The 27,133-nt window shown below is 52.0% G+C and overlaps 2 protein-coding genes across 8 annotated transcripts; one reads left to right on the forward strand and one right to left on the reverse strand.

The window, feature by feature from the left end:
* The first annotated feature begins 14 nt into the window (after positions 1 to 14).
* On the forward strand, positions 15 to 19,283 carry SIRT3 (sirtuin 3). Of its 7 annotated transcripts, XM_045486532.1 has the most exons (8): positions 15 to 574; positions 4,534 to 4,681; positions 5,922 to 6,110; positions 6,206 to 6,438; positions 8,016 to 8,116; positions 13,309 to 13,470; positions 17,142 to 17,351; positions 18,775 to 19,283. In XM_045486532.1, the coding sequence occupies exons 1-8, from the start codon at positions 520 to 522 to the stop codon at positions 18,793 to 18,795; spliced, it is 1,119 nt and encodes a 372-aa protein (XP_045342488.1). In that variant the 5' UTR covers positions 15 to 519; the 3' UTR covers positions 18,796 to 19,283. The 7 variants fall into 7 exon arrangements, with proteins under 7 accessions (XP_045342488.1, XP_045342489.1, XP_045342491.1 ...); XM_045486533.1 differs by lacking the exon at positions 5,922 to 6,110 and having other exon boundaries at positions 18 to 574; XM_045486536.1 differs by lacking the exons at positions 5,922 to 6,110; positions 6,206 to 6,438 and having other exon boundaries at positions 26 to 338.
* A 575-nt stretch (positions 19,284 to 19,858) lies between these two features.
* On the reverse strand, positions 19,859 to 27,052 carry RIC8A (RIC8 guanine nucleotide exchange factor A). The gene is made up of 10 exons (XM_045486529.1): positions 25,471 to 27,052; positions 25,198 to 25,245; positions 24,523 to 25,110; positions 23,976 to 24,067; positions 23,066 to 23,216; positions 21,913 to 22,008; positions 21,683 to 21,827; positions 21,464 to 21,608; positions 20,997 to 21,116; positions 19,859 to 20,645 (listed from the first exon to the last, which is right to left on the reverse strand). The coding sequence occupies exons 1-10, from the start codon at positions 25,786 to 25,788 to the stop codon at positions 20,525 to 20,527; spliced, it is 1,824 nt and encodes a 607-aa protein (XP_045342485.1). The 5' UTR covers positions 25,789 to 27,052; the 3' UTR covers positions 19,859 to 20,524.
* Between the last annotated feature and the right edge of the window lie 81 nt (positions 27,053 to 27,133).

Below are 27,133 nucleotides of genomic sequence, written 5' to 3' on the forward strand. Positions count from 1 at the left end.
GTCGCGCGAGGCAGGCCGGGAGCGTCCCCGCGGCCTGCGGCGCCCGCTGGTTGTCAGGGTAACCGCGCCCTGGCTTCGGAAGAAATTCTCTGCAGGGTTTGCACTGGGTTTCCCGCGCAGCTGGCTGTGCCCTTGAGTACGAGGGCCTGGTGGCCCTGTGATGGAGGGCCATCGACAGGCTTTGTGGCCTCGGCCTTTGTGACCAGCAGTTTCTCGTCTCAAACGGGGACCATAATAACAGTAACTTCCTGGACTAAGTGTAAATGTAATTCCTGGCGGTAGTAAGCGCTCGCCAAGTGTTACCATCACCCTCCCGATTGAAAACGGCGGGACAGCAGGTTAGAGAAATGCAGGCTCCTGGTTTGGTGTCCAGGGCCAGAGGCGGGAGCTCAGCAGGCTAGGAAGCCGCCCCCACCTGGCGTCCATCCCAACCTGGGCTCGCGGGGAGGGGCGCGCGGCGGAGGCGGACACGTGGCCCTCGGGGACAAGGTCGCGAGCGGGCGGCGGAGCAGCTGGGACATGGCACGGAGGGTTCGGCCTGCTCTTTGCGCCCTCAGGCTCTGGGGCCCGGCAGGTGAGTGGGCCTCGGTCGGTGGGCGCGGGCCGGCAGCCTCTGGGGTGGGGCGCGGCGGGCAGGGCCCAGGGTGGGGACGAGCACCTCCGCGCAGGCGAGTGGCTGCGGTTCAGTGCCCGGCGAGCGCGGGCGTCGTGCTTTCCCTGCGTGCGCGGCGGGGCACTGCAGAACCTGAAATGTCAAGTTCCTGTTCACGCAGCTCAGTGGATATTCCAGAGGCCGCCGTGGCATGTTTCTTGTTTCTTCTCACGGGATTAAAAAAATTTTTTTTAATGTTTATTTATTTTTGAGAGAGAGAGAGAGAGAGAGAGCGAGCGATTAGGGGAGGGGCAGAGATAGAGACACAGAATCCGAAGCAGGCGCCAGGCTCGGAGCTGTCAGCACAGAGCCTGATGCCGGGCTCGAACTCACCAATGGCAAGACCATGACCTGAGCCAAAGTCAGATGCTTAACCAGCTGAACCACCCAGGCGCCCCTTCTCCTGGGTAGTTTTGATGTGTATAAGCAACACTTGTATGTTCATAGTTGACACTTTGTACCTTGCCTTTTATATTTAGCAATATGTCTTGGGAGTTACTTTCATCTCAAACATAAACGCTTTCTCAGTCTTTTATACTGATCTGTAGAATTCCTTTTTTTTTTTATTTGTTTCTGTTTCTGTTTTTTTGTATGACTTTTTATTGGAACCACCAGATCTGCCCCAACGAAGAGCTCCCCAGGCCCTGTCGCGCCCTACAAGAAAGGGCTTAGGGTCAAGGAGGAGGGAACTGTTGCTCCTGTCCCCACAGAGGGAGGTCAAGATCTAGCCTCCGCTTCTTGGTGACCATTCAGATTCCTCCCACTGCCTGTCCCTGCTGGGGAAACTGAGGATGCACCGCCCTGCCCTAGGTTGGGGGTGGGATCTGTAGAATTCCATTCTATTGATGCTTCATAATGTATTTAATAATTTTCTTATTTAAGTAGTTTGTAATCTTTAGTTATTAGGAATAATGCCGAGGTTCATTGTTTGTACTCACTTTTTGGATAAACTCCTAGTAGTGGAAATCCTGAGTCTAAAGATATATACGTTTTTATTGTTCCCCATGCAGTAATTGTACATTTTGGGATCTTTGCTGTTAACCTTAAAAATAAAATGTTAGTTATTGCCAGCAAAATGGATTTATTCAGGAATAGCAGAGAACTCCAAATGAAGACTAGAAAGCTATGGCAAAACCATAGGCAAGTCCTAGGCACAGAGGAGAGCAATGGTGTTTTACAGAGGAAGGGGGATGGGGCTTGGGAAGTCTGTTACAAGCAAAAAGTCCTCCGAAATAAACTGGGAGCTGGAATGTAGTGCTTCTCATTGGCTGGGCTGGGCTGGCCTCTCATTGGCTGGGCTGTGATGGTCCCTCATTGGCTGGGTTGTTGGGGGAGAGGGAGGGGAGAAAACCCTCCTTCCTCACCCGGGGCTGTGAAGCCCAGGATTTTTTCCCCACTGGGAATGCAAAGGCCTGCGGGGAGTGAGGGGGTGGGGGGGGGGGAGTGAGGGGTGAGTGTGAGAGCTCCTCCTGTTGGTCTCCAACGCGGGTTAGTCAGGTTTCCTTTACATCATTGCTAGAAATTGAATATACGTATGGGAATGTCTTAAAGGCCCACAGGTGTTAAGAAACTAACTTAAATGCCCAATAATGAATTAATACTTAAGTAATGGTACATCTACTTGATGCAACCTTACACAGCTACTAAATGTTGGTGAGGAGTTTAATAGATACCCAGAGGTTTTTCGTTTATCCAAGAAACCTTTATTGTACTGGCCAGGTGTCCCACCAAAGTAACTCAGTTCTGACTCTGCCTGCCTGAAGAAAGCACCACAGGTGAAGGACTCAGTCCCACAGCCCGCCCCCACTTCAGACGCCAATCCAGCTTGTCCCCTGTGCTTCTGACTCACCAGCTATTCATTGGTTTCCGTGACCCCCTCCTCTGGGTCTGTTCATTTGCTAGACAGCTCACAGAACTTGGAAGACAAGCTGACTTACTGGATTGCAGGTCTATTACAAAGAATATCAAAGGATATGAATGAACGGCCAGATGTGGAGATACATAGGGTGAGGTGTGCAAGGGTCCCTGGACCCTTCTGCACGTGATTCACCAACCTGGGAGCCCTCAGGACCCCCTCCTTTTGCGTTTTTATGGAGGCTCCACACCCTCTAAGCATAGTTGGCTCCCCCTGGCACCCAGCCCCCATCCTCAGGGCTCTTCCAAAAGTCTCCTCATGGACACAAACCCAGTTGTGGTGTAAAGGGGCTGTTTATGCGGAACAAGACACCCACTTCACCCTCATGGCCCCGAAGGGACTTCAGGAACTGAGGACGGGAGACCAACTGTTGTAACAAAAGACGTTCCCTTTTCTCTTAGAGACTCCAAGGGTTTGGGGATGAAGACCAAAAACATATTCATTATAAATCACAATGTTACAACTTAAAAAAAATTTTTTTAACGTTTATTTATTATTGAGAGACAGAGAGAGACAGAGCACGAGCATGGGAGGGGCAGAGAGAGGAGGAGACACAGAACCTGAAGGAGGCTCCAGGCTCTGAGCTGTTAGCACAGAGCCTGACGTGGGTCTCGAAGCTACAAACCCAGCGAGATCATGACCTGAGCCAAAGTCAGATGCCCAACCGACTGAGCCACCCAGGCGCCCCATATTACAACTTTTTAAATTCCTTTTGTATTTCTTATAATAAGTTGCATTTGGGAGGAATGTAGTAAATTTTTTGAAGGAAGACTGTAGGGGAAGAGTTGTTTTAGATGCTGTGTAAAGTGGGGCGTTTAATAGGTAGAGCTTGAGCCAGATGATTTTCTTTTCTTCCCGACCGTCTGGCCAGTTTTCTTTAGAAAATGTCCTTTGGAAACCTCCTCAACTTGCACTCAGAAGAACTGCTTGACAGGTGCTTTCATGCACGTCTCCGATGCAGCAGACCGTCCTTTAGGGTCTGTGGGCATCTCTGCAGGAGTGTGGGGAGGAGGGGAAGCACTGTGTTCTCTACTGTATTTTCTGTACTTTCTGCTGGGAAAGATCTGCTATAGATCTTCTTAATAAGCAAGACTGTAAAGAATCATTTCCTGCTCTTGACTTGAGCCTCTGAGGCTCAGGGTGTTTGAGTGATGATGGGACATCAGAGCCAGGGCTCTGATTCTCCTTTGGGTGCCCTCAGCTCTGCACGCTTTCCTTTGTCATGTTCCTCGTTCTCTTTACTTACCTTTTAGAAATCTGTTCTTTTGAAAACCAAGATGATGCTTTGTGTGCTGGGAGAGGCAGCGACACAGAGGCAAGTGGACCGTGAGAGCAAGCAAACCCCTGACCCCAGAGTGGAGTGTGCAGGGCAGCGCAGGGTCACTGCAGGAGAGGAAGGGGTGTCAGTCTTCCCAAAAGGAGCAGGAGCCCGACGAGGGCAAAGTGATTGCTCACTGGGGTTCGGCAGTGGCTTCATGAAGGAGGTGACGTTTGGTCCTGGCCTTGCTGTGGGAGATTTGGACATGCTGAGGTGGAGAAAGGTCATTCAGGCAGGAGCTGATTTTAGGGCATATACAAGAGCTAGGGAGTCGGTTGTTTGGCTGAAACGGGGGGGTGGTACATAAGAGGGCATAGTGGGGGCTGAAAGTGTCACTGGGGTGGGTATGCTGTGCTAGGATGGGGAACAGAGCTTCAGGGGAGACCTGAATTGGTTTCGTAAGGAGCAAAAGAACACAAAGACAACACGCAGGAGAGTAAGTTCGGGCCACACTCCTAGAAGATACACTCTGAATTGTCCTGATGTGTATCTGAGATGTGCTTTTAGGGTGCTTGTTTCTTGCCTGTATCACAAAAGAGTAAAAGAAACACTCTCAGTTTCCTGTTTTTATGTCTGTATTCACTTTAGACTCATCGCTCGTTTGGGGAGGGTTGTCGGTTCCATCTGTTGAATCTCTTTTCCCATCAGGGTGGAGGAGTCTCTATACGGAAGTCAGAGATGTCCTGGGGAAGGGTCATCAAGGGCCTTCCCCTGGAAGAACAGACGCGGTGGCCGCCAGCCTTTGGGGTGTGAGAAAGGCGTCCTGTGCAGTGGGGCTGGCAGCCCTGAACTCTGGGTGAGTTGCCAGGAGATGTAGGAGTCATGCAGCTCGGTTAGATGTCAAGCAGGGGCCTGAACGGCAGATCAGTAAAGCCAGGAGGCCTTACCAGGCCCAGGTGAGGTGCGGCTCTGGTGCCCCGTATTTCCCACAGCTGCAGCCTCGCCTCAGTGGGATGTGTTCAGACCGTGCTACCGGCTTTGTGTTAGTTGTATTGCTTTTTTTTTTTTTTTCCTTCCTGTTGCTTTCTGAGCGTCCAAGTCCTGAGGCCTCGCTGGAGCCTGTGATTTGTTTATTGTGTCTGGCTCTTTTTTCCTATGGCAGACCATCTCCTATTCCTAATACTTAGCCCTGTGAGTGTTTTGGCTCCTGGCTTCTGCGGGTGACTTGAGAAGTCTTCCGGTGCTTTGCAGAGAGAGCCTGGGCTGAGTGTGCCCACCCCCTTACCTTGGTTGTGGGGTTCCTTTGGCAGCTGCATAATATGAGCAGCTTCCTGAACAGCTGCAGACGTTGAAGATCAAGTCTCTGTGGCAGTGTGAATCCCTAGCTGCCAGGGCATGTTTCTTTCTGGAATGGTCTCTAGAACCACTTTTCCTCCTGATAAGATTCGGTGCAAAGCCTGGGACATTTAGCTTTCTTTAAAGGTCACTGCCTGTTTGTCACATCTCGGGTATGCTACAGTGTATGGCTCTGCAGAGAGCATGTCCAGAGCCCCCCACAGAGCCCCCACACCTCTGGTGAGCAACCCTCTTCTTTTCGCACTGGCACTGGGTAACAGGAGTTAAGACGTGACGCATTCCTTGTTTGCACAGGTCTGACCTGATTTTTTTTGCTCCCAAAGAAGTTTTGATTTTTTTTTTTTTTAAACATTTTTAACGTTTATTTATTTTTGGGATAGAGAGAGACAGAGCATGAACGGGGGAGGGGCAGAGAGAGAGGGAGACACAGAATCGGAAACAGGCTCCAGGCTCCGAGCCATCAGCCCAGAGCCCGACGCGGGGCTCGAACTCCCGGACCGCGAGATCGTGACCTGGCTGAAGTCGGACGCTTAACCGACTGCGCCACCCAGGCGCCCCGAAGTTTTGATTTTTAAGTTGAGACTTCTTTCTCTTTCAGCCCAGTAGTCATCGATGATGAGAAAGTGATCATCTGGGGGGACAGGAGGGAAGCGTATAGTCATTCTCCATGGTGGGGGTCATGGCAGGGCTAGCATGAGCTTGACTGTCACAGTCACCTGGCCGCTCTCCCTTTCTGTCAGCATTACAGGTGGAAGAAGACCTATATCTTCTTCTGCTAGTGCCTCAAGCATCTTTGGAAGCGGAGGCAACGGCAAGGAGAAGCTTTTTCTCCAGGACATAGCTGAGCTGATTCGAGCCGGAGCCTGCCAGAAGGCAGTGGTCATGGTGGGGGCCGGCGTCAGCACGCCCAGCGGCATTCCGGACTTCAGGTGCCCTGCAGTGCCTAGCTAGATCCTCCCTCGCCACCCTGGTCCGCTGCACGGCCCGCCTCACGGGGCTCAGGGCGTCTTGCCCCCCCTTGCAGGTCTCCGAGGAGCGGCCTGTACAGCAACCTGCAGCGGTACGACCTCCCATACCCTGAGGCCATTTTCGAGCTCACTTTCTTCCATCACAACCCCAAGCCCTTTTTCGCTCTGGCCAAGGAGCTGCACCCCGGGAGCTACAGGCCCAATGTCATACACTATTTCCTCCGCCTGCTCCACGACAAGGGGCTGCTTCTGCGGCTCTACACACAGAACATCGATGGGCTCGAGAGAGGTGAGCTCTCCACCTGTCCACGCCTCTTCTTCCGCAGGGACCGCTTCTCCCCTCCCCTGTGACTCATTTCAAGCCGGCTTGTTTTGCCTTCATCCCTGACAGAAATGTCCACTGTGTGTTTAAGGGCCACTGTCGGGACCTCGTTGGTGGACCTGATGTCTTGGCATACTTGTTGGGCTATGAGTTTTGGATAGAGCTAAAGGTGACAATTGAGAGCTTTAGTTTGCTAATCTGATACGACGATTTGTTTTTTTTTAATTAAAAAATTTTTTGTTAATGTTTATTTATTTTTGAGACAGAGACAGAGCGTGAGTGGGGGAGGGGCAGAGAGAGAGGGAGACACAGAATCCGAAGTGGGCTCCAGGCTCTGAGCTGGCAGCACAGAGCCCGACGCGGGGCTCGAACTCACGAGCCCCGAGATCGTGACCTGAGCCGAAGTCGGACGCTCAACCGACTGAGCCACCCAGGAGCTCCAGTGATGATTTATTTTTCAAGAAATTTATTGTGAAATATTTTGAGCACAGAAAAGTAGAGAGAACGTAACGAGCCCTCACGTCCTCCTCACAGCCAGTCCTCACTTCATCTGTGTCTTCTTTCCCCCACCTTTTCTCTCACCCCGTTATTTTGAGCAGATCCCTCACATCGTAAACTTAATCTGTAAACAATCTGTAAGTACTTCAGTGGGTAACTCTAGAAAATAAAGATTTAAAAATCATAACTACGATATCATAACTACGATATCGAAGAAATCACTATTAATGCCTTAGAATTACCAAACTCTGTGCGTAATGATTTCCTGACTGTCCCGAGGGCGGCCACAACCAGTGATTCACAGATTGTACTGGCTGCTGACCGCATCTTAGAGAAGCATGGCTGAGCCTTTCTCTTATGGGCAGATTCCAACGAGTGCTGACTCTTAGTGAGCCAGCATCCGCTCAGCCAGGCTGCAGACATCTGGTGATTTGAAGAAAGTAGTCACCTCAACTCCAGGAAAATAATTCCTTGCCAGAAGGATTCTGCAGCTTGCAGCCCCGTAGGCAGCAGTGGAACCCCTGTGGGGGCGACCTCTTCTTCTGGAGTTGCAGCAGGCAGGTCCGTGCGAAGGCGTGAGCTCTGGCTTGTGGGCTGTAGCGTATGGAGATTTATGACCATGGCGGGGATAGCGGAAGCCACTTGCAGCTGGGACTGTCTGTCCACCCACAGCCCAGAAGCTGACAGTGGGAACAGACAACTGTCATAATAAGTTACCTCTGGTTTTCTATAGTTTTTTGGAAACTGTACTGTTTTTTCACTTTTACTGGCTATCTGTAGAATAGAAAATGTTTTCCTAGTTATTAAATATAATTTTCTCTGAACTTACATCACACTTGTTGACAGGCCTCATTTTAACCTTGGTTTGGCTCCATCGGTGCTCATCCCGGTCAGTGGGGCGTCATCTGGAGGTGGTGGAGGCAGGGACACCAGGCTTGCATGAGGGCTGTGACTGCCTCTGGGGACCTGCCAGGCTCGGAGCCACGCTTGGGGGCCTGTGCACCCACCCCAGAGCCAGCAGCACTTTGCTTTGGCTTGAATTTCAGTGGCTGGCATCCCTGCCTCCAAGCTGGTTGAAGCTCACGGATCCTTTGCCTCTGCCACGTGCACTGTCTGCCGAAGGCCCTTCCCAGGGAAGGACGTTTGGGTGAGTTGTCATGCTGGCAGTTGTCTCCCTTCTGCACTCTGCGGTGGGAGTGATCTGGAGAAGTGACGTTTTATAAGCCTTGTATTAGAAGAACACCAGAACAGTAATGGTGTGAAATGTTTTTCTTTATTTTTAAATTGGAAAAGTAATATATGCCTGTCAAAAATTAAGAAACATGTAGGGAGATGAGGCATGTGTAGGGAAATGGGGAAAATGTATTTCCCTTCAGCCGATTCCTAGAGCCCACTTTAACAGTTTGGTATGTAGTGTTACAAGCCTTTAAAAAAAAGGGGAGGGGCGTGGCACCTGGGTGGCTCAGTCGATTAAGAGACTGACTCTTGATTTGGGCTTGGGCCATGATCTCATGGTTCATGAGTTCAAGCCCCTTGTCAGGCTCCGTGTGGAGCCTCCTTGGGATTCTCTCTCTCCCTTTCTCTCTGCCCCTCCCCCACTCCTCTCTCTCCCTCTTTCTCTCTCACAAAATAAATAAATAAGCTTTAAAAAAAATTAAAAAAAAAGGTATATATAAACATACATGACCATATCTATGTACCTACAACACACAGTGACAAATTTTTTTTTTTTTTTTTTTTTTAGCTACAGGATTATTAACCTTAATCTACAACCTGCTCTGTTACAGAACAAAATTTCATGGATTTATTGTGTCAATAACCACAGCTCTGCTTACTGTTTTTAGTAACTAGAGTAATACATTTAGCCATTCACCTACTGTGGGACATTTTTTGATGTTTGTGATTTTTACTATTAAAAATAATGCATCAGTGACACTCATGCTTATACCCTTGTGTACTTCTGGCAATATTTCTGTAGGATGGGTTTCTCAAAGTGCAATAGGACAAGCTGGAAAATTTTAAATAAAGATGAAGGTCTGAAATATTGATGAGGTATAGGGCCTTGTCTTTTACTTTTCAATGATGTGAAATTCACATAACCGTAAAATTAAACATTTTTAAACCTGTTTTTTTTTTTATTTCTTTTTAAGAGAGAGAGAGAGAGAGAGAGAGCAAGAGCAAGAACAGGGGAGGGACAGAGAGAGGGGGAGACACAGAATCCAAAGCAGGCTCCAGGCTCTGAGTTGTGTGCACAGAACCTGATGTGGGGCTCGAACTCACAAACTGTGAGATCATGACCTGAGCTGAAGTTGGATGTTTAACCAACTGAGCCACCCAGGCGCCCCCGTAAAATTAAACATTTTAAAGTATATAATTCATGGCATTTAATATATTCACAGTGTCGTGCACACACCACCTGTGATTCCAGAACATTTTCATCACCCTAAAGGAAAACCCTGTACCCACTACTCAGTCAACGCTTCCCAGCACAATCCCTGGCAACCACTGATCCGTTTATTGTGTCCATGGTTTTGCCTTTTCCAGAATGTCAGTGTTGGAATCATACAGTGAGCAGCCTTTTCAGACTGACTTCCTGCACTTACTAAGATGCATTTACATTTCCTCCTTGTCTTTTCATGGCTTCACAGCTCATTTCTTTTTAGTGCTGAATAATATTCCCTTGTCTAGATGGACCACAGTTTATCCATTTATGTACTGAAGGGCACTTTGGTTGTTCCCAAGTTTTGGCATTTATTAATAAAGCTGCTATAAACATCTGTGTGCAGGTTTTTGTGTGGATATAAGTTTTTCAACTCATGTGGGTAAATACCAAGGAATCTGATTGCTGGATTGTATTGTAAGAGCATGTTAGCTTAGTGCCTTCCAGTGTGGCTGTACCATTTTGCATTTCCACCAGCAATGATGAGAGCAGCATCTGGTGTCATCAGAGTTCTAGAGTTTAGCTGTTGAGATAGGTGTGCGATGGTATCGTCTTATGCAATTCCATGATGACGTAAGTAATGGAATATCTTCTTTAAAAAAAAATTTGTTTTTGTTTTGGAGAGAGAGCGTGAAGTGAGGAGAGGGGCAGAGCGAATATTAAGCAGACTCCATGCTCAGCAGTGTGGAGCTTGATGTGGGGCTTGATCCCACGACCCTGGGATCATGACCTGAGCCGAAATCAAGAGTCTGATGCTCAATCGACTGAGTCACGTAGGCGCCCCATGGAATATTTTTTCAAATGCTCATTTGCTACCTGTATATCGTCTTTGGCGAGCTGTGTATTTAGTTCTTTGGCCCATGTTTTAATTAGGTTGCTGATTTTCTTATTGTTGAGTTTTAAGAATTTTTTGTGTATTTTGTATAGCAGTCCTTTATCAGAGGAGGATGTTCTTTATCTGTGGAGGACAGGGAGAGACCAAAGAGGTGGCCACTCTAGGTTTGTAGGTGGCAGTTTAGTAAGTAAGAGAACTTATGTGCGAGGCTCCTCCTGGGCAGCAGCAAGACAACCAGATCCCTGCACCCACCTCCACATCTGACAGGTTTATAACGAGGCCTTAACTGGGTTCGGTCATGTCTACTGTGCACATCACCCCCTCCAGGCTGTGTCCTTGAGCAGTGTCTGGGACGGGGAAGGCAAGCGGAACCCGCGTTCCAAGGACTGGGGAGGGAGGAGTGAGGAGCTCCCAGGTGCCGGGTCCAGGCCACAGGTCAACTGGCAGTTTCGTCTTTTGATGACCTTCCCCAATACTCAGTGGTGATTTCTTGCAAGTATTCTATCATCTTGCCAAAACTTAGGCATCTGTTTCTTTAAATCCCTTCCAGGATGTTCCTATTAGGATGCTTTCATCCAGTGTTTGGCCCGACCCTCACCAACACGCATGTGGACCCATTGATATAAATCTGAGCACTCAGATTAGTAAATTTGAATAACTATGTTGAATTCTTCAGCAAATTTATGGGGTCTCAGTCACTTTAGGAATCTCTTTCACTATGGCTCAAAACTCAGCCTTAATCCAGGCAACGTAAGCAATGTGGCGTTCTTCGGGACCCCCAGCAGAGTTTACTGTAGAGGGGTAGGTATTAATAGGCTTGGGAGAGGAGGGGTGAGGAGAAGTTTGGAGGGAAAAGCAAGCTCAGCAAAAGGGTTAGAATGAGAGATAGGTAGAGGGGGGTTGGGGACGGTGAGGAGAGAAGAGAGGGAAACGGTGCCAGAGGTGGGGCCTGAGCGCAAGGCCACCCCACCTGTCAGGAGACAAAGAAGATGGGGAGGGGACAAGGCCTCAGAAGCCATGTGGACATCTTTCAATTGTTTGCCTGCCTTGGTTAGTTTACAAATAGTACTTTGCAAAAAGGCAGACTTTGAATCCAGAAACTGTTCGGAAGCCTCAAGGTATCAATGAAAATAAGCATCCAATTCAGTTTTGACAATTTTAGAGCCCATGGCTGTCCGATTGAGTTGTGAGGAAGGGAATTTGGGGGAGCTCGAAAGTTCCCCATAATGGCCATTGAAGTTGTAAATTGTTTTTTGTTAAGTTAGTCCGTATAAGAATGCACGTGAGGAGGGAGCACTGTTTTTAATCATGGAACCGGCAGGGCTCCCAGAAGAGTGGGGGCAGGGGCACCCTCAAAGCATTTTGATCACTGGGATCCCATTTCCCAGAGGCTTTTCTCCAGAGCCAAGAGGAAAATTCCTGAACAGCACAGCCCCAGTAGGAATAGCCGGGCTCTAGAAAGGAGTCAGACAAAGGCCAAACGAGTACTCTCTGAAAGGATAAAGCCTTAGAGCAGGTCCTGAATAAAGTCTGGAGAGCTCAAAACAGAGAGTGAAGCACAAATCCAGGCAAAAACTCACATTCAAACCCCAGGGTTGGTGAGGAAGCAGTGAGCCCAGCTGGCGCTGAGGGTGCTGGCACTTGTTTGTTTGCTCACCAGCCTCAGTCGCTGGGTGGGGTTGGGGATGTGTGTGTGGGTCCTTCCTGCATCCCACTTCTGACACCTAGTAATGTTTTCCTTAAAAATAGCCCTTTCAGTTATTTTACCAGGGAAATGGGTTTATTCAGGAATAGTTGAAAATTGCTATTTGGGAAAAGCAAGCTATGACAAAACTGTAGGCAAGTCCAGCCAACAAAGGAGAGGGACATTATTTGATGGAGAGGAGGGAGGGAGTTTGGAGGGGCTGGAGAACCAGGTCATGGAGTTGATGTTGTCTTGCTCGCTGAGTCACTGGAGTGGTTGATTAGATGTAGGGGAGGTGGTGCATTTCTTCCCTGGTTGGGCCTGTCATTGGTGGTTCTCTCCTGTTGAGGGTTCTTCTGTTGGATCTATAGTTGACACTTCTTTGTGTGATTGATGGTGAGTGGTATGGCTCCTTCCAGCCTCCTGAGTCCACATTAGCAAGGTCTCCCTGTATTAATTCTCATAATGCTCAACTGTTTGTTGAAGAGGAGAAATTTGGTTGACTGTGCTTATGTGAGTCTGCTTCTAGGGTTTCTGGTCTGGTCCTTCACTAGTGCCACAGTCTTGATTCCTTTTTTTTTTTTTTTTTTTTTTTTTAAGTTTTTATTTAAATCCAGGTTAGGTAACACACAGAGTTATATTAGTTTCAGGTGTGCAATATAGTGATGAAACACTTCAATACATCGCCTGTTGCTCAACACGAATGTCCTCCTTAATTCCCATCCCCTATTTAGCCCATCTCTCAAACCCCTCCCCTCTGGTAACCATCAGTGTGTTCTCTGTAGTTAAGAGTCTGTTTCTTGGCTTGCTCCCCCCCTCTTTCTCCCTTTATTAAGAGCCATGTTTTATTTATTTGTTTTAAATTTATTTATTTATTTTGAGAGAGCACACATGACTGGGGGAGAGGAGAGAGAGGGAGGGAGGCAGGCAGAGAGAGAGAAAGAGAGAGAGAGAGAGAGAGTGAGTCCCAAGCAGGCTCCACACTGTCAGCACAGAGCCCAATGTGGGGCTCAAACTCACAAACTGTGAGAACATGACCTGAGCTGAAAGCAAGAGTCAGATGCTTAACCAGCTGAGCCACCCAGACACCCTAAGAGCCATCTTTTATTTATTTATTTATTTAAAATTTATTTATTTTGGAGACAGAGCATGAGCAGGGGAGGGGCAGAGACAGAGGGAGACACAGAATCAGAAGCAGGCTCCAGGCTCTGAGCTGTCAGCACAGAGCCTGACGTGGGGCTTGAACTCACGGACTGCGAGATCATGACCTGAGCTGAAGTCGGACGCTCAACCGACGGAGCCACCCAGGCGCTCCGAGAGCCATCTCTTAAAGTGTGTTGTGATATCTTCCTTGGTTCGTTTTCTATTTGTTTTACACAGGATGAAGTGATGGTGGACAGGATCCCCCGCTGTCCAGTCTGCACTGGCATCGTGAAGCCCGACATCGTGTTCTTTGGGGAGACACTGCCCCAGAGGTTCTTGCTCCATGTGGTTGATTTCCCCATGGCAGATGTGCTGCTTATCCTCGGGACCTCCCTGGAGGTTTGTCCGCAGGCCCAGTGGTGGGCCGAGTGTGTGGGGAGGAGGCTAGGAAGATAGGGTGGAAGACGTGGGGCTGATGGGCCAGCCCCAGATGCTCTCAGAGCCCCCTGGTGTCCCAGCTTCAGAAAAGGAATGGGTTCATCTGGTGCGGAAGCCGAGGTATTCCCGGCCTAGGGAGTGGAAGCCTGGGCAGAACGGGGAGGAGGGAGGATGCTCAGCTTTGGAGGTGCTGTCAGTGTGGGTGGGGCACAGCATGTGAAGGGAAGGGAGAAGGGAGGGGTGTGGACAGTTAGAGAGGGACAGACTTCCCAGGCCACATCACAGAGGCCAATTTTGTGCTAGAAGCAGTGATAGACGTGAAAGGGTTGGACCAGGGACATAGCTTGTGCCTCTTGGGTCAGAGATCGTTGATGAGTGGGATGGGGATTGAAGCAAGATGTCCAGGAGGGCTAGTCCTCAAGAAGGCAGGGCTGTGGGCACAGTCAGACCCCGTGACTGAGAGAGGGCAGGGAGAGGGGCTGGCTGCACCAGGGACAGGGGAGGGAGTGGTCTGGCTGTCTATGGGTCCTCAGGGCATTTGTTAGTAAGGAGGAATTTAGAGGGAGGGTGCCGAGCTCAGTTCTGCACATGTGTGTTTGAGGTGCCTGGGAGAGACTCATGGACACATTCCAGAAGCTATTCTGCATCTGGATCTGGGGCTCAGGAACTTTGTGAAGGAATCAAGAGCAAGAATGAGACCCTGCAATGAGCTGTGCCTAATTGGATGTAGGCAGCAAGGGCCAGAAGGGCCAGAAAGGCCTGTATTCAGGGCCCGGGCAGCCACGGAGGCCTAGAGTGGTGTGCCCGCTGTTCCAGTGCTTTGGACAGACACAGTAAGATGGTGTAAGCAAGTGACACAGTTTTAGATGACGGCAGCTGGAGAAGTAACAAAGGGGACAGGAAGGCTGGGAAGGGTTGTGAACTGGTCGTGATATCAGCGTGGTTGGTTTGCACGGCCGAGTCAGGAAGGTGACCTTGGAGCTGAGGCCAGGGAGATGTAGGCGTCAGCTGAGGGTGTCTGGCGGTGGAAACTGCCCGTGACCAGCAGTGACAAAGGTCTGACCTCCCGACCCTGTGGTGCTGTGTCGTGAGTGTGCCATGGTGCACGGTGAGGTGGTGGGAGAGCCAGTAGAGGCCTTGCAGGTGGTGTCCAAGTGGCGACGGTGGTTGGCCAGGTAACGCTGCAGAGGGCATTGGCGCCCAGGTGTTTAAAGGAACCCTGGGTGGGAGAGTGTGGACCCCCGCAGGGCTCTGGGCTTGTGACCTGAGTGACCACAAGGATGGAGCTGGTTTCCTGAGACTGAGAAGCCTGGTGGGCAGGTTGGGGGATCTTGGCCTCCGGCACACCGATTCGAGGGCTGTTTTGGGCTGTCGAGTGGATGAGGGCGGTGGGCGGGTGGCTTCCTGCATCTGGAGTCCAGGAAGGAGCAGAGGTATGACCTGGGGTGGCGCAGTGAGCAGCCGGAAGAGCCCAGAGCGTGGACAGACCCATGATGCCCACCCTGGGCCTGGTTGGAGGGGTGGGCCTAGGGGACAGGCAGAGGGCCAGGGCCGTGGTGCCAGCGGCATGTGGTGCTGAGTCTGGCTGCCCTGTGCTGGCTACTGGTGATGGACATTGGGGCCACCAGCCCTCCCGTATTTTTTAAGTGAAATGAAAATAGCCTTTCTCTTTGATTCTAAAAGTACCACATGCTTGTTTTTAAAAGTTTACACATTAGGTAGAGATGCAGAGTGAATTAAAGAATCTCTTGTGTTCTACCAGCACCGTGAGTGTTTTGCTGTGTCCTCACAGGCTTCTGCGCTGCACAGATGTGGTGATCTTCACCAGAAGTGCAGAGAGACCTAGCTTGTCAGCACCCCTAGTGTCCCTGACAAATGCCGATACAAGGTTCCAGTCGGGAGCCCCAAAACAGAGTGCTTGTCTGTAAGCACTGAGCAATCTGCAGTGTGGCTTAGACTTTATCTCATATGCCGCGTGGAGGAAATATTAATGCACTTGGTTATGGATCACCCCTCCGGATGCCACTGAGGTGTGACATAATATATGGTATATAAATCATGTGACGTTTTCTAAAATGTGAAATATTCTGAATTCTGGAACACACCCAGATCCAAGAGGTTTTTTTTTTTTTACTTTAGGGAGAGAGAGTGCACACAAGTGGGAGAGGGGCAGAGGGGGAGAGAGAGAGAATCTCAAACAGGTTCCATGCTCAGTGCAGATCCTGACGTGAGGCTCGATCCCATGAACTGTGAGATCGTGACCTGAGCCGAAATTAAGAGTTGGATGCTCAACTGACTGAGCCACCCAGGTGCCCCTGAGCCCTGAGAGTTTTAAGATAGGGATGACAGATGTATGACAAAATTTGTTGTTGATGGGCAACAAAAATAATAGATTTTATATTAAGAATGATGTAGTGAATAATCACATGTATACACATTTGCACATTCATGTGAGTACTTTTGTAGCAAAGAAATATTGAGAAGTTGCTTTCCAGAAAGATACACTAATTACATTGCCACCAACAGATGTGGGCCATTTTCCCACATCCTCACTGACAGCAAACATTACCTGTCTTTAAGTTTTCATCCATCTGATTGGCTAGAAAGAAGTGTGTATGTGAGAGAGAGAGAAAGGGAGGGGATATTTAACATGTCTGTAATTAAGAGTGAAGTTCGTCTTTTCATGTTTATTGATGACTGTGTTCTCGTTGGATTGCATATTTGTATCTCTTGTCCATTTTTCATTAAATTATTTTCTTAGTTGGTCTATAAATTAGCAATATAAATTCATCAAATAAAATCTTTATAAATTAGTTTAGCAATTAGAAATATAAACTATTTGTCACATGTTGTAAATATTTTTGCAGTTTATGATGATAAAGTTTAAAAAATTATTTTTCTGCATAGTATTTTTATATAGATGATAATGTGACAGTATTACATAGTCAGACCTGTCATGAGTTTCCTTTGTCTGATCTGACTTCACTATCAGGCCTGAAAAGTCCTTCCCTACCTTTACTTATGAACCCTAAACGTTCTTTAAGAACTATTTTGTTTACATTTAAACCTTTCACTCATTTGAAATTTTTTCAATGAAGGCAGGAGTTGAGCATTTTCGTCCCAGATAATGATCCAGTCTCAATACCATTTAATAATCTGTTTCTAATTTCTAATGGAAATTTCACTTGGAAGCAGCATGAAGAAGCCCAAAGTCACCGAGTTAGGACTCTCTGGAGGTCTGGATGGTGAGGGCTGTGGCAAAGTGGGGCACCCTCTCTGCTGGGCATGTCAGGAGCCCTCTGTGGGGCCAGGTCCTTGCTCCCAGGGAGCGTGGGTGGCCCAACCGGATGCTGCTGGGAGGAGGGTAAGGTGGAGCCTAGTTGCTGGAGCTCATGTGCCTGGGCAGAGAGACCCACAGAGGCCAAGACGTGTGGGAGGCAGAAAGAGGGACGCGGGCAGGAGGGAGGCTCGGAAAGGGAGGAACCCAAGCATGGAGACTAAGCTGACAGTGTGACGGGAAGAAATGAAATAGGTGGTGAGTTTTCCCTGTACCCGAGGTCTTACTGTCAGTCTGTGTCCCGAGGGGCTCAGAGGGTGGGCACTGTGCTCCTCACTTTTGGGCAATTTTTCAGGTAGAACCTTTTGCCAGCTTGTCTGAGGCCGTGCGGAGCTCGGTGCCCCGACTGCTCATCAACCGGGACCTGGTGGGGCCCTTTGCTTGGCGTCCTCGCAGCAGGGACGTGGTCCAGCTGGGGGATATGGTTCACAGCGTGGAAAGGCTGGTGGAGCTTCTAGGCTGGACAGAAGAGTTGCGGGACCTCATGCGGCAGGAAGCCGAGAAGGTACGGACTGTGAGAGGGTCATCTCCAGGGCTGCCTTCCTCACTGCTTGGGGGTCTGGGCCCACCTGGTGTGGAACCCTGTCTGGCTAAAACAGAACTAGCAAATACTGGCTGTTCATCCCTTACCGGCCGCTGCCCAGGGCCACCTCCGTGTGGACATGAAGAAGGGATGCTAGATGCCTGCTCTCCACTGGCAGAGCCGTGACTTGGTCCCGGTGGACTGGGGTTGTCCTCGCATCACAGAGCAGCATTGCCTTTTGTCCCTAAAATAAAGCGGCACCAAACAGCTCCAGGCCAAGGTGTGGCTCTGAGCCGAAGTTTGAGGAGCTGAAGTCTGTGCCTGTGTGGTGTGGGATGAAGCCCACCTCGGGGAGGCTTTCGGGAGATCATCAGTGTGAGAGCCGTCGGCCTGACAATGTGCTGAGGGTAGAGAGCCAAAGACCCTGGGTACCTTCCGGGTTTCAGACCTGTAACAAGTGAACTTACAGAAAATGCAGTTTCCCATAAGAATCAGCATGTGTAGCCTTGATGTGAGAGGTTATTTTCTAAAGGAGGCAGCATTAAGCATTTGAAGTCCGTTTGTCTCACAGAGACAATCATGTGACAGTGCCCAAAGGGGACGGGGCAGAGGTCTGGGGACAGCCTTACTCTTCAGCTGTGACTGCCTCAGGGCTCAGGGCCGTGGGTCAGGCCTTCCCGTCACCTCCACTGGCAACAGCCCCAAGCAGCTGGTTTCTTACCAAGTTGAACCCAAGAGAGAAGAATAAGGCTTATTAAGGATAGGAGACTTCACACTTTGTTTTCACACGCAGTGGACATCATGGCCACGGTTTTTTCTAGCCTTCCACTCCAGAGTTTGGCTCTAATGGCTAACATGTAGGCTGGCGTCACTCGTCATCTCAATGGAAATACCAGTTATGCTGCTCGGTCGTTTGAGGGAAGCAGAGAGTGCAGGTAGCACTGAAGCGTGTACCTCACACGCTGAGAGGAAGGTAGATGCCCTGGTCAGACCCGCCTGGCCGCTTCCTGGCTCTGGCGTCCCACTTCCATACAGGAACAACACTAAGTCACGTGGCCCCGGGGATTTGACCTGTGCATTTTCTGGTCTTACAGAAATCTATGTAAAGTGGGTCCTGGTCTTAGGGGTTTATGTATTTCAAAAGAGTAAACGTCAAGGGACGGGCTGCAGTCCAGTTGGGGTTGCTTTGCCAAATAGTGCATAATCTTGAGCACGTGAGCTCCAGAACATTTCACGTGGTTACTTAAATGAAGCCCTCCATTTAGCCACCCAGTTTTGCCCAGCCCTGCTGGCATCATGTTACTTTGGCTCAACAGCAGCACAGGCAGAGGCAGAAAAGCTTTTATGATAGTTCAAACCCAGGCCCTGAGATCTGCGGGACTGATTTCCCTTCTTTGTGTTCCAGCTCAATGGACGGGACAGATAGGGTGATGGCTGGTCCCCCCACCACTCCCGGGACCAGAAATGGTTCCATGGAGTCACTGCCCACCGCTAAGGAAACAGTTTTGGCTGGACTGGAACCTGCGGCCTAAGGAAGAATGAGGCTGCCCAGGTCATGAGCTCTGTGCCGACCGGTCGTGTTGTGCTCGCACCACAGGCCACCCGTCACACTGGCACCTTTCTGCTGTTGGGACTCCTCAGTCTGCTGAGGCTGACTGCAAAAGCTTTGACAGCTTGAACTCAAACAGACCAACGGAAAGCCCCGACCGGATCAGCCATGTGTCCAGGTCTCCATCTGAAGGGCTTGGCATCTCGGTCTGTTAGAAGGACCCTCACTCCCGAGGCATGGTCCTGGGCCCCAAGTAATAGAATAGGGTCCTTTAGTATGTTGGTCTCCTTAGTAATGGTATTTTTAATTAAAGAAACTTTATTCATTTCTGGCATGAAATAAACTCTTTGGTCTCCTTAAGGGAATACAGGTGTTACCAGTGGCTGTAGAAAGGGGACCTTGAGGGGTGTGTGGGCATTCCTCCCACTAGAATAACCCAAGGATGGAGAACGTGCCCCTGGATTCACCCTGGAGGTGAGCCCAGTGCCACTTCCCACGGAGCGCCAGCACCCCTCGCGGAAGGGCGTCAGGCCATGTTCACTCTGCTCCGGCATCTAACCACCCCGTCCCCACTCTCCACCAGGCCTTCCCAATAATGCCTCTAGGATTGACATCTAAGTTACGGAAGGCCTTAAGTCATTTAGAAACCTTGGCTGGCCCCCAGCCAGACATGTTCTCAGGCCATACTTCCTGCGCCTGCACAGGCCCCTTCTGCTGGGGTTGCCCCAAGGCCCAGCATGGATAGCACCGCCAGGCACATCATCCTGACCCCTGGCTCCCACCCTGCGTGTGCTCCCTTGGGCAATGTTTCACCACCTGCCGCGCGTTTAAGAGAGTCCTCAGAGAGGGTCCAGTGGCCTCCACAAGAACGAAAGACATGAATGATGATCTAGGAAAAGGACTGAATTCTGAGAACAATGAAATTAATTCCTCACACACATTCTTGCTCGAAACTCTTTATTCCAAGATATTTCAGTGATGCTTTGTGGTACACGACAGAAATCCAGACTTGTGGTTTTACGAGGTGCGTTTCCCTTCGTGTATTTGTCTACGCCAGTGGGAAGGCCAGGATTCCACTGTCACAACCAGTGAGAGCTTGGCTGCTGTGGACACTTACAGTAGAGTGCTGAGCGAGGACCAAGAACGCACAGGAGGCTCCCAGTCCTGAGCTCAGTGGGGACAGAAATAGAGCATACCTTGAAAGTATGTTTCTGACATTAGGATACAGGGTCCTAGCAAGTTCTTTTCCTGTCAGCTGCAGCGCCTGCCTGACACAGAAGCTCTGGGCCGGTATGCCAGCCTGGACATGCTTGCCTGTGCATGTGCCCATGCTCAGCTCCTGCCCCCAGGCAGCAGCCTCTGCACACATCCTCTTGGCACACGAGACCACCTCATCTGTGGAGATCATGGTGGAGTTCCCAGAGTTGCAGCAGGACAAGGCCCTCACAGTCCTAAAGATAAGAAATTGGACCAGAGACAAACCATTAACAGAACTTTGGAAGTAAAGAGAAAGGGGTCTCCAAGCATGGCTTCCCTGGGCCACAGTCCCAAGGCCATCTCTGGAAGCAGCACCAGTTCTGAAGGGGGAACACAAGAGTGGGTGTCCTCAGTCGGGGTCTGAGTCGGGTTCCGAGGAGAGCTGCCCTTCCATGGTCTCACAAATGGCATCCTGCAGGGATGTGAGCTGACCCCGGGGACTCATCCCCATAGGCTGGATGACTCTGTGCCTGTGGGGGAAAAGCATGGTGGGGAAGGGGCACGGCATGTGGGGCAGAAGTCGGGTTCACCCCTGGCCAAACAGGCCTGAATCCAAACCGCTACCCAGTGGCTTTGAGACCTTATGCACTCTAGAATTCTTATTTCTCCAGGTCTCAATTTTTGTCATCTACGAAACAAATGTAATACCAGCCTCAAGTCTAATCCTTTCCTGGGGCATTTCCTGTTTCCGACCTTAGTAACACAGCCTTGCTAAGCCCAACTTTAACCCCACTTCCTGGCGCTTACAGGACCGGACACGGGTCCTGGGCTTCTGTTCTCCCTTCTCCCAGCTGTGGGCCCCTCCTTGACACAACACGTACCTGGAGAGCTTGTCAAACATGTTCACCAGCTTCATGGCCTCATGTTCCTTCTGCTCCTCTGTCATGCCCTCCATGGGGTTGGGCGGTTCTTCCTCCACCCTCCCGGTCACTGGGTTTATGCTGCTTCCCAGGGGAGGGATTGTGGGGAATGCATTAGCGACTCTCTAGGACAGGAGGCGGCTGCATGGGGTGGGTGGAAGCAGGGCAGCCACAAGAGGGCTCTTTCCAGGAGCAGCAAGGACCCAGCCCCTGCTCGGGGGATATCCCGGTCCCCCGACTGCCTGGCCCCACTCCGCCCACACTCCCAAAACATCCTGACATCAAGACAGGTTACTTATGCGACCAGTGCCTGACTCCCAAAAAGTTCAGCCATCTGTCATCTTGTCCCACCCACCCTGCGAGTCCACATGGGTGTGGGAACAGGGACCAGGGTGAGTGAGAGGAGCCGAGGGTGTAGGGGCACACACCTGGCCTTGGCTTCTTTGTACTCCTCTGTGTCCGTGTCCTCGTCCTCCGAATACTGGCCCTCAGGCCGGCCCCCAGCCATGAGGCCCCTGGCAGCCAGGAGGCCAGCAGCGTTCCCGTAGCCCGTGTACTTGATGAATCGGGGCACTGAGAAGCAGGGCAGAGATCAGTGTGTGAGGTGGCTGGGAGGGATAGGCGCTGGGCCAGATCCTGCCACTCACCACTCTCCGAGCACAGGACAAACAGGAACTCAGCTGCCACTCTCTTCACGTCAGTATCCAGGTGTGTCATGAGGCGAACAAGCTTGTTCCGCAACAGCTCCCCGACCTCGGGCCGCGTCCTCACGTCCCGCAGTGGGGGCAGCACCTGGGGAGGCAGCCGTCCCTCAGCCTGGGCCTGCAGCAGCTGGGGTCTGTAAGCAGGGTCCCGCCCCGGCCCCTGTGCCCCGTACCTGGGCCTTCAGGAACTTCCTTGCAGGGCGGTGCATGCGGGCACACTCCGTCAGCACGCTCAGCACGGGGGCCACGCTCTCTTTCAGCCTGTGCGTCTGCAGAGGAGCCTCTGTCACCGGGGCTGTGCCCCCACCTGACTTGAAGGGGGGGGGGAGGGGCAAACACACGCACACCAGACGGTCCTGGCAGGAGGCACTCAGGAAGAGGCCTTGCCCTGGTTAGTCAGCTGAGGGGCCAAGACTGGGCACATTCTTGTGAATTTCAAGAGGGCCACAAATGGAACTTAACTTAGGATGCACTCACATGCTCTGTGACCTGGGGCAAATAACTCATCTGCTCTCACTCCCTCGCCTACATACCAAGGTTGCACGGGAAATACAGAGCATTCAGTTATTAGCACACCACCGGCACATGACCTGTCCTCAGAAAACAACAGCCAAAACACAAAAAGAAAATCTCTACTCCGTGGGCTTCATGGATCCAGAGAGCTCCTGTCCTTCCCCGGCCTTCTCCCTAGTTATCCCCCTGGACCCCAACCCCAGCAGCAGCAGTGGTAGGGACGGTCACAGCCATCACATCCAATGCCAGGCGTTTGTACTCCAGCTCACAGCATATATGCGCGATGTGGATTCTGGAGGTGTCCGTCTAATCCCACTCCCTTGCACTCTGTAGCTTGTGTGATGTCTGCAAGCTCCCAGAGAAGCTGGTCAGAGGTCTGGCCAATGTCCTGTGTGCAGGCCCAAGAACCAGGGAGCCTCTGGCTCAAGATGCCTGTGGGTCCCTGCAGGGATGCTTGTTCCCACGGGCCACCTGTGTGCAGCAACACTGAAGTTCTACAGTCACAAGCAAGGGCTGGGGACTTCTCAGATCACTCAAAAGAGATCCACAAAGAGATCTAAAACGTAAGTACTTTGTTTTAAAACTCGTGATAACCAACGAAATGAAAACCTTCAAATATGTGGGTGAGGGTCCCCATATTCTCAGGGAGGAGGAGTCTGGTGGCTGGACCACAGAGCAGATGGAGAAATTGCCTGACTCACACTGTCAGGCTGATCTCCACTTACCAGTGGGTACCGTGAAAAAGCACGGACCACAGCTGCTGGGGAAAGTCAGAGCCACTGAGGTACCCACACGGTAGGTCCCTCTGCCCACCTGGTGCAGACGCTTTTCTAGGAAGCTGAGGAGGACATGAATCACATCCATGTTTGCTCCCAGGAACTCCAGGGAACCTTCGTGTGGCTCCAGGGTAAGAAGGACGTCCAGACACTTGAGGGGCAAATTTCCCAAGAGATTCACTGTGTGGCTGAAGACAGATGGGGGAGAGGGGCTTGGTAAGTCTGGTCCCCCTGCACAAGTACAACCCTCGGTGCCCCCTGCAGAGGCCACATGTGATGTGAACTAGCGTCCAGGGACTTAATGGCCAGCAAGAGGCCAGAACTTAGAGTAGGACTAACCTCAGAGGCTCATCCCACTCAGTGGGGTGAGTTCCCAAGAAAAGGGGCACCCTCTGTCTGGGTTGAAGCACCACAGACACTCTTGAAAGCCAGAACCTGGGGGCGCCTGGGTGGCTCAGTCAGTCAAGCGTCCGGCTTCAGCTCAGGCCATGATCTCACAGTTCGTGAGTTCAAGCCCCACATCGGGCTCTGTGCTGACAGCTCGGAGCCTGGAGCCTGCTTCAGATACTGTGTCTCCCTCTCGCTCTCACCTCCCCTGCTCGTGCTCTGTCTCTCAAAGATAAATAAACGTTAGAAAGAAATTAAAAAAAAAAAGCAAGCCAGAACCTGCCTAAACACAGGTCATGGAGAAGAGAGGTGAGTAACCACGTTGCCCTGTAGATACCACACTGCCTGTTGCTACCACCCAAGTTCCAGGGACACGTTCCTGTCCGCAGATCCAGACACTTGTCCTGATCACGTAGTACTGTAGAGACACACTGATGTCTGCTCCCAGCCAGACAGATGAAGACTCTCTAGGGTGGAGCCTAGCCCACAGCCAGAGCTGGGAAGCACTGTTCAGACACGCGAACACACTTCCCTTCCATCTCGAGAGGCCGCACCCTCACCCGTGAAACTCTTCTGTGCGGTCTCCAGCAGCAGCGACCATCATACAGTGCCGCAGAATAGTCCCCAGGTGCCGATAAAGGGCAGCATCTTCCTGACCAAAAAGAAAGGTGTTCTTGTGAGAGGAAGCACCGCTCCAGGATCATGTGCAGAGACCATGCATCTCCTCTACTTGCCCTCTTCTACTCTACCTTCAGAGTGTTTCTGTGATCAAGAACGTCACTAAGTCCTCTTGGGATGAAGTCACAGACTACTCTAGCCACATGGTCACGGCCTCATGGTGGGAAATCTCCTACAGCCTCCCCACGCACCAAACAGTCCTCCTGCTAGGCTGGAAGAGCCAGACATGCCCTCCACCTCTCTCAGAAATCTTCTCCAAGGCTCCCTGCCCAAAACGTGCATCTCCTTGCCTCCTCCCGATAAGCTAAGAGCTCCACCTGCCCTCTCCCCATCTGATGCCCAGAAACTTGCCAGTATTCCTACAGGCAGACAGATCCAGGAAACGTCCACACCGCTAAGCTCTACCCACGGACTCAGGTCAGCCCTCACCTCATCCACTTCCCTCTTAATGGAGTCAAAGGTGATGTTGAAGAGCACTTTGAGGATCTCCATGGCCCGCTCAGTCTCCTGGGGAGGAAGGAGCTCAGGAGGGCCCCCATCAGGGGTCATTCCCAGTGTCAGCTCCAAGGCAGCAGTCAGCAGGCGCACCCCCTGCAACTCCTGAAACAGCTGCTGGCGCGCATCAGTGCGAAGTGCCGTGAGCAGGAAGAGGAGGCGCAAGTCAAAAAACTGGACTTCGTGTGGGAAGCTGCTCTTGTGATACAGCCCCACACGCTCTGCGAGCCTCACCACTAGGCGGGCTTCTGCGGCCAGCACCTGTGCCACCGGGCTGCTGAGCACGAGGTTGCACAGGCACTTAAGGGACTCGAGTACAACGTCCATGTCCAGAGGCTCAGGGACGGACCCCTCCAAGGCGATGCCAGCATAGGAGGCAAGTGCCTGCAGGCTCTGGCGGCTGGTGAAAGGCTCCAGGCAGCTGCGGTCTCTGGTCAGGATGCGGATGCTCTGCAGCCAGGTGACGCGGCGGGACGGTGGCAAGCCCCGCTCCAGAACCGCGACCAGCAGCTCCGCCAGTCTCTGTGGGCAGGAAGAAGAGCGGCTCCACCAGGCCCCTTTTCCCGGGACCTCCCATCCCTTCCCCTTTACCCCTCGGTCAGCACCCACCTTCCTGTCCTCCTGTTGGGCATCATCAAACGTGAAACTCTGGGAGTTCTGCAGAGAGACCCAGGGGCTCAGGGGCACAGATCCACACCAGGCAGGACCCGCGCTCCGTGGATGGGAAACAGACGGCGCCCCGCCCCACCCGCCCAGCAGCGAGCGCACCCGGACTCTCTCCCGGTAGCAACTCCTCACCGACTCGGCGCCCCGCCCGCCGCGCTCGCGCCCCACCCTGCCCCACCTCTTCTTTCGTGTACCACGTTCACGGCTCTCGCTCACCTCCCGGTTGTACGTGCGCAGAGCCTCCATAATCACATCCTCCTCTCCCGTCTCCACAGCATCCGCAACCACCCGGGGCTCCATGGCGCCCCCGGGATACCGCGCCGGGCGGGTGGGAGAGGCTTGGCTTTCCGACTCCAGGACGGGCGCGCTCGCTCCGCCCTGACTCGCCGCGCGGGGGAAGCCGGGATAGGGGTGCGCGGCGCCGCGGGGCGGGGCCAGGACTGCGCGCGGGGGAAGCCGGGACCGGCGTACGCGGCGACGCGGGGCGGGCTGTGGGTTGTGCGCCGGGGAGGTCGGGACCGGCGTGCACGGCATCTCCCTCGGGGCTGTATTAGGGCTGCGCGCGGAGGAATCTGGGACGGGCACGCGCGGCGCTGTGGGGGCGGGGCCGGGGCTGCGCTGGGAGAGGCCGGGATGGGCGTGCGCTGCGGCTCTGGGGTGTGTCAGGGCTGCGAGCTCCTTAAGGAGGCGAGACCTGGACCAGCTGACTGGAGCTTGAAGATTTTGCCCGGAGTTAGCTGGGGTTTCAAAGATCCTACTCGGTGATCGTCCGACTTTGGGGCCGAGTAGCCTCCGAACCTCACAGGGACCCCTGCTTCTTGGACTGGAATTCCCAGCAGGCGAGGACCCTCAGTCCGCCCTACCAACCCCTCCCATCCACGCCCCTCTTGATGGACCGAACGAGTGGAAGTCGAGGGGAAAGTCCAGGTGGAAAAGAAAGGACTTTGCAGCCCGGAGACCACCTGATGTAGTAAACAGGGGTTTGAGTGCCTACTGCACGCGAGGTCCCTGCTTTCGTAGAGGTTGTGTTCCAAAGGTGAATACAAGGAAACACGGACAAATAAGACGCCGATAGGCAGCCATAGTCCTGTGATTTAAGAAAAAAGGCGGAGAGCCTGGTGGGCCGCAAAGGGATCTGATGAAATGCCACTTTTGGAGACTGGACGATAAGAAGTGATCTGGGGGAAGGTCATGCAAAACAAAAAGAGCAGATGGGAATGGTCGTGGTGGGAGAGAAGCAGACCTCCTTGAAGCTTAAAGAAAGGGGAGAGTGGGGAGGGGTCAGGATGAAGGCAAAGCATTATCTTGTGCAGCAACTTCCTGGGTGTGTAACCCAGACACAGTCTGGCCTCGACTCAGCTTCCTCTTTTGAAAAGCAGAGATGGTAGAAATTCTCGTTTCAGTGTGTTGTTAGGAGGACTAAATGACACAGAGCAAACGCTCCAGTAGGGTGGGGAGGTATCCACTGTGCAACAAGCCTATGTTGACTATCTCCTTCGCACCGCGCCCTCAGCGCCCGGGTGCAGAGGCAAGCGCCCGGTTCCTACTGTCCCCACCACCCCCACACTCTGACCCTTCGTCTGGTTCATTTTCCTTCAGAGTGCTTTCACCCCTGCATCTTCTGCAGCGCCCGCTCGCCCCAGGCCTTGATCTCCACTTTGTCCCACCGGCAGTAACCGGGGCCGGGACTCCCACCGCAGCCTGGCGGAGGCGGATGCCCATTGAGACCCCTTCCAGCCTGTCTCGCCTGAGGAAAGGCCTGGGAGCGCTTCCTACGGAGGACCTGACCCCGCCTTCGGCGCGGTTGGCTGGTAGAAGTGTCTGTCAACGCAGTAATTGGCAGGGGAAAGCACCAACCAGCAAGCCGTCCCCAGAGCCG

Source organism: Leopardus geoffroyi, chromosome D1 (genome assembly GCF_018350155.1).
Source record: "Leopardus geoffroyi isolate Oge1 chromosome D1, O.geoffroyi_Oge1_pat1.0, whole genome shotgun sequence".
NCBI lineage: Eukaryota > Metazoa > Chordata > Mammalia > Carnivora > Felidae > Leopardus > Leopardus geoffroyi.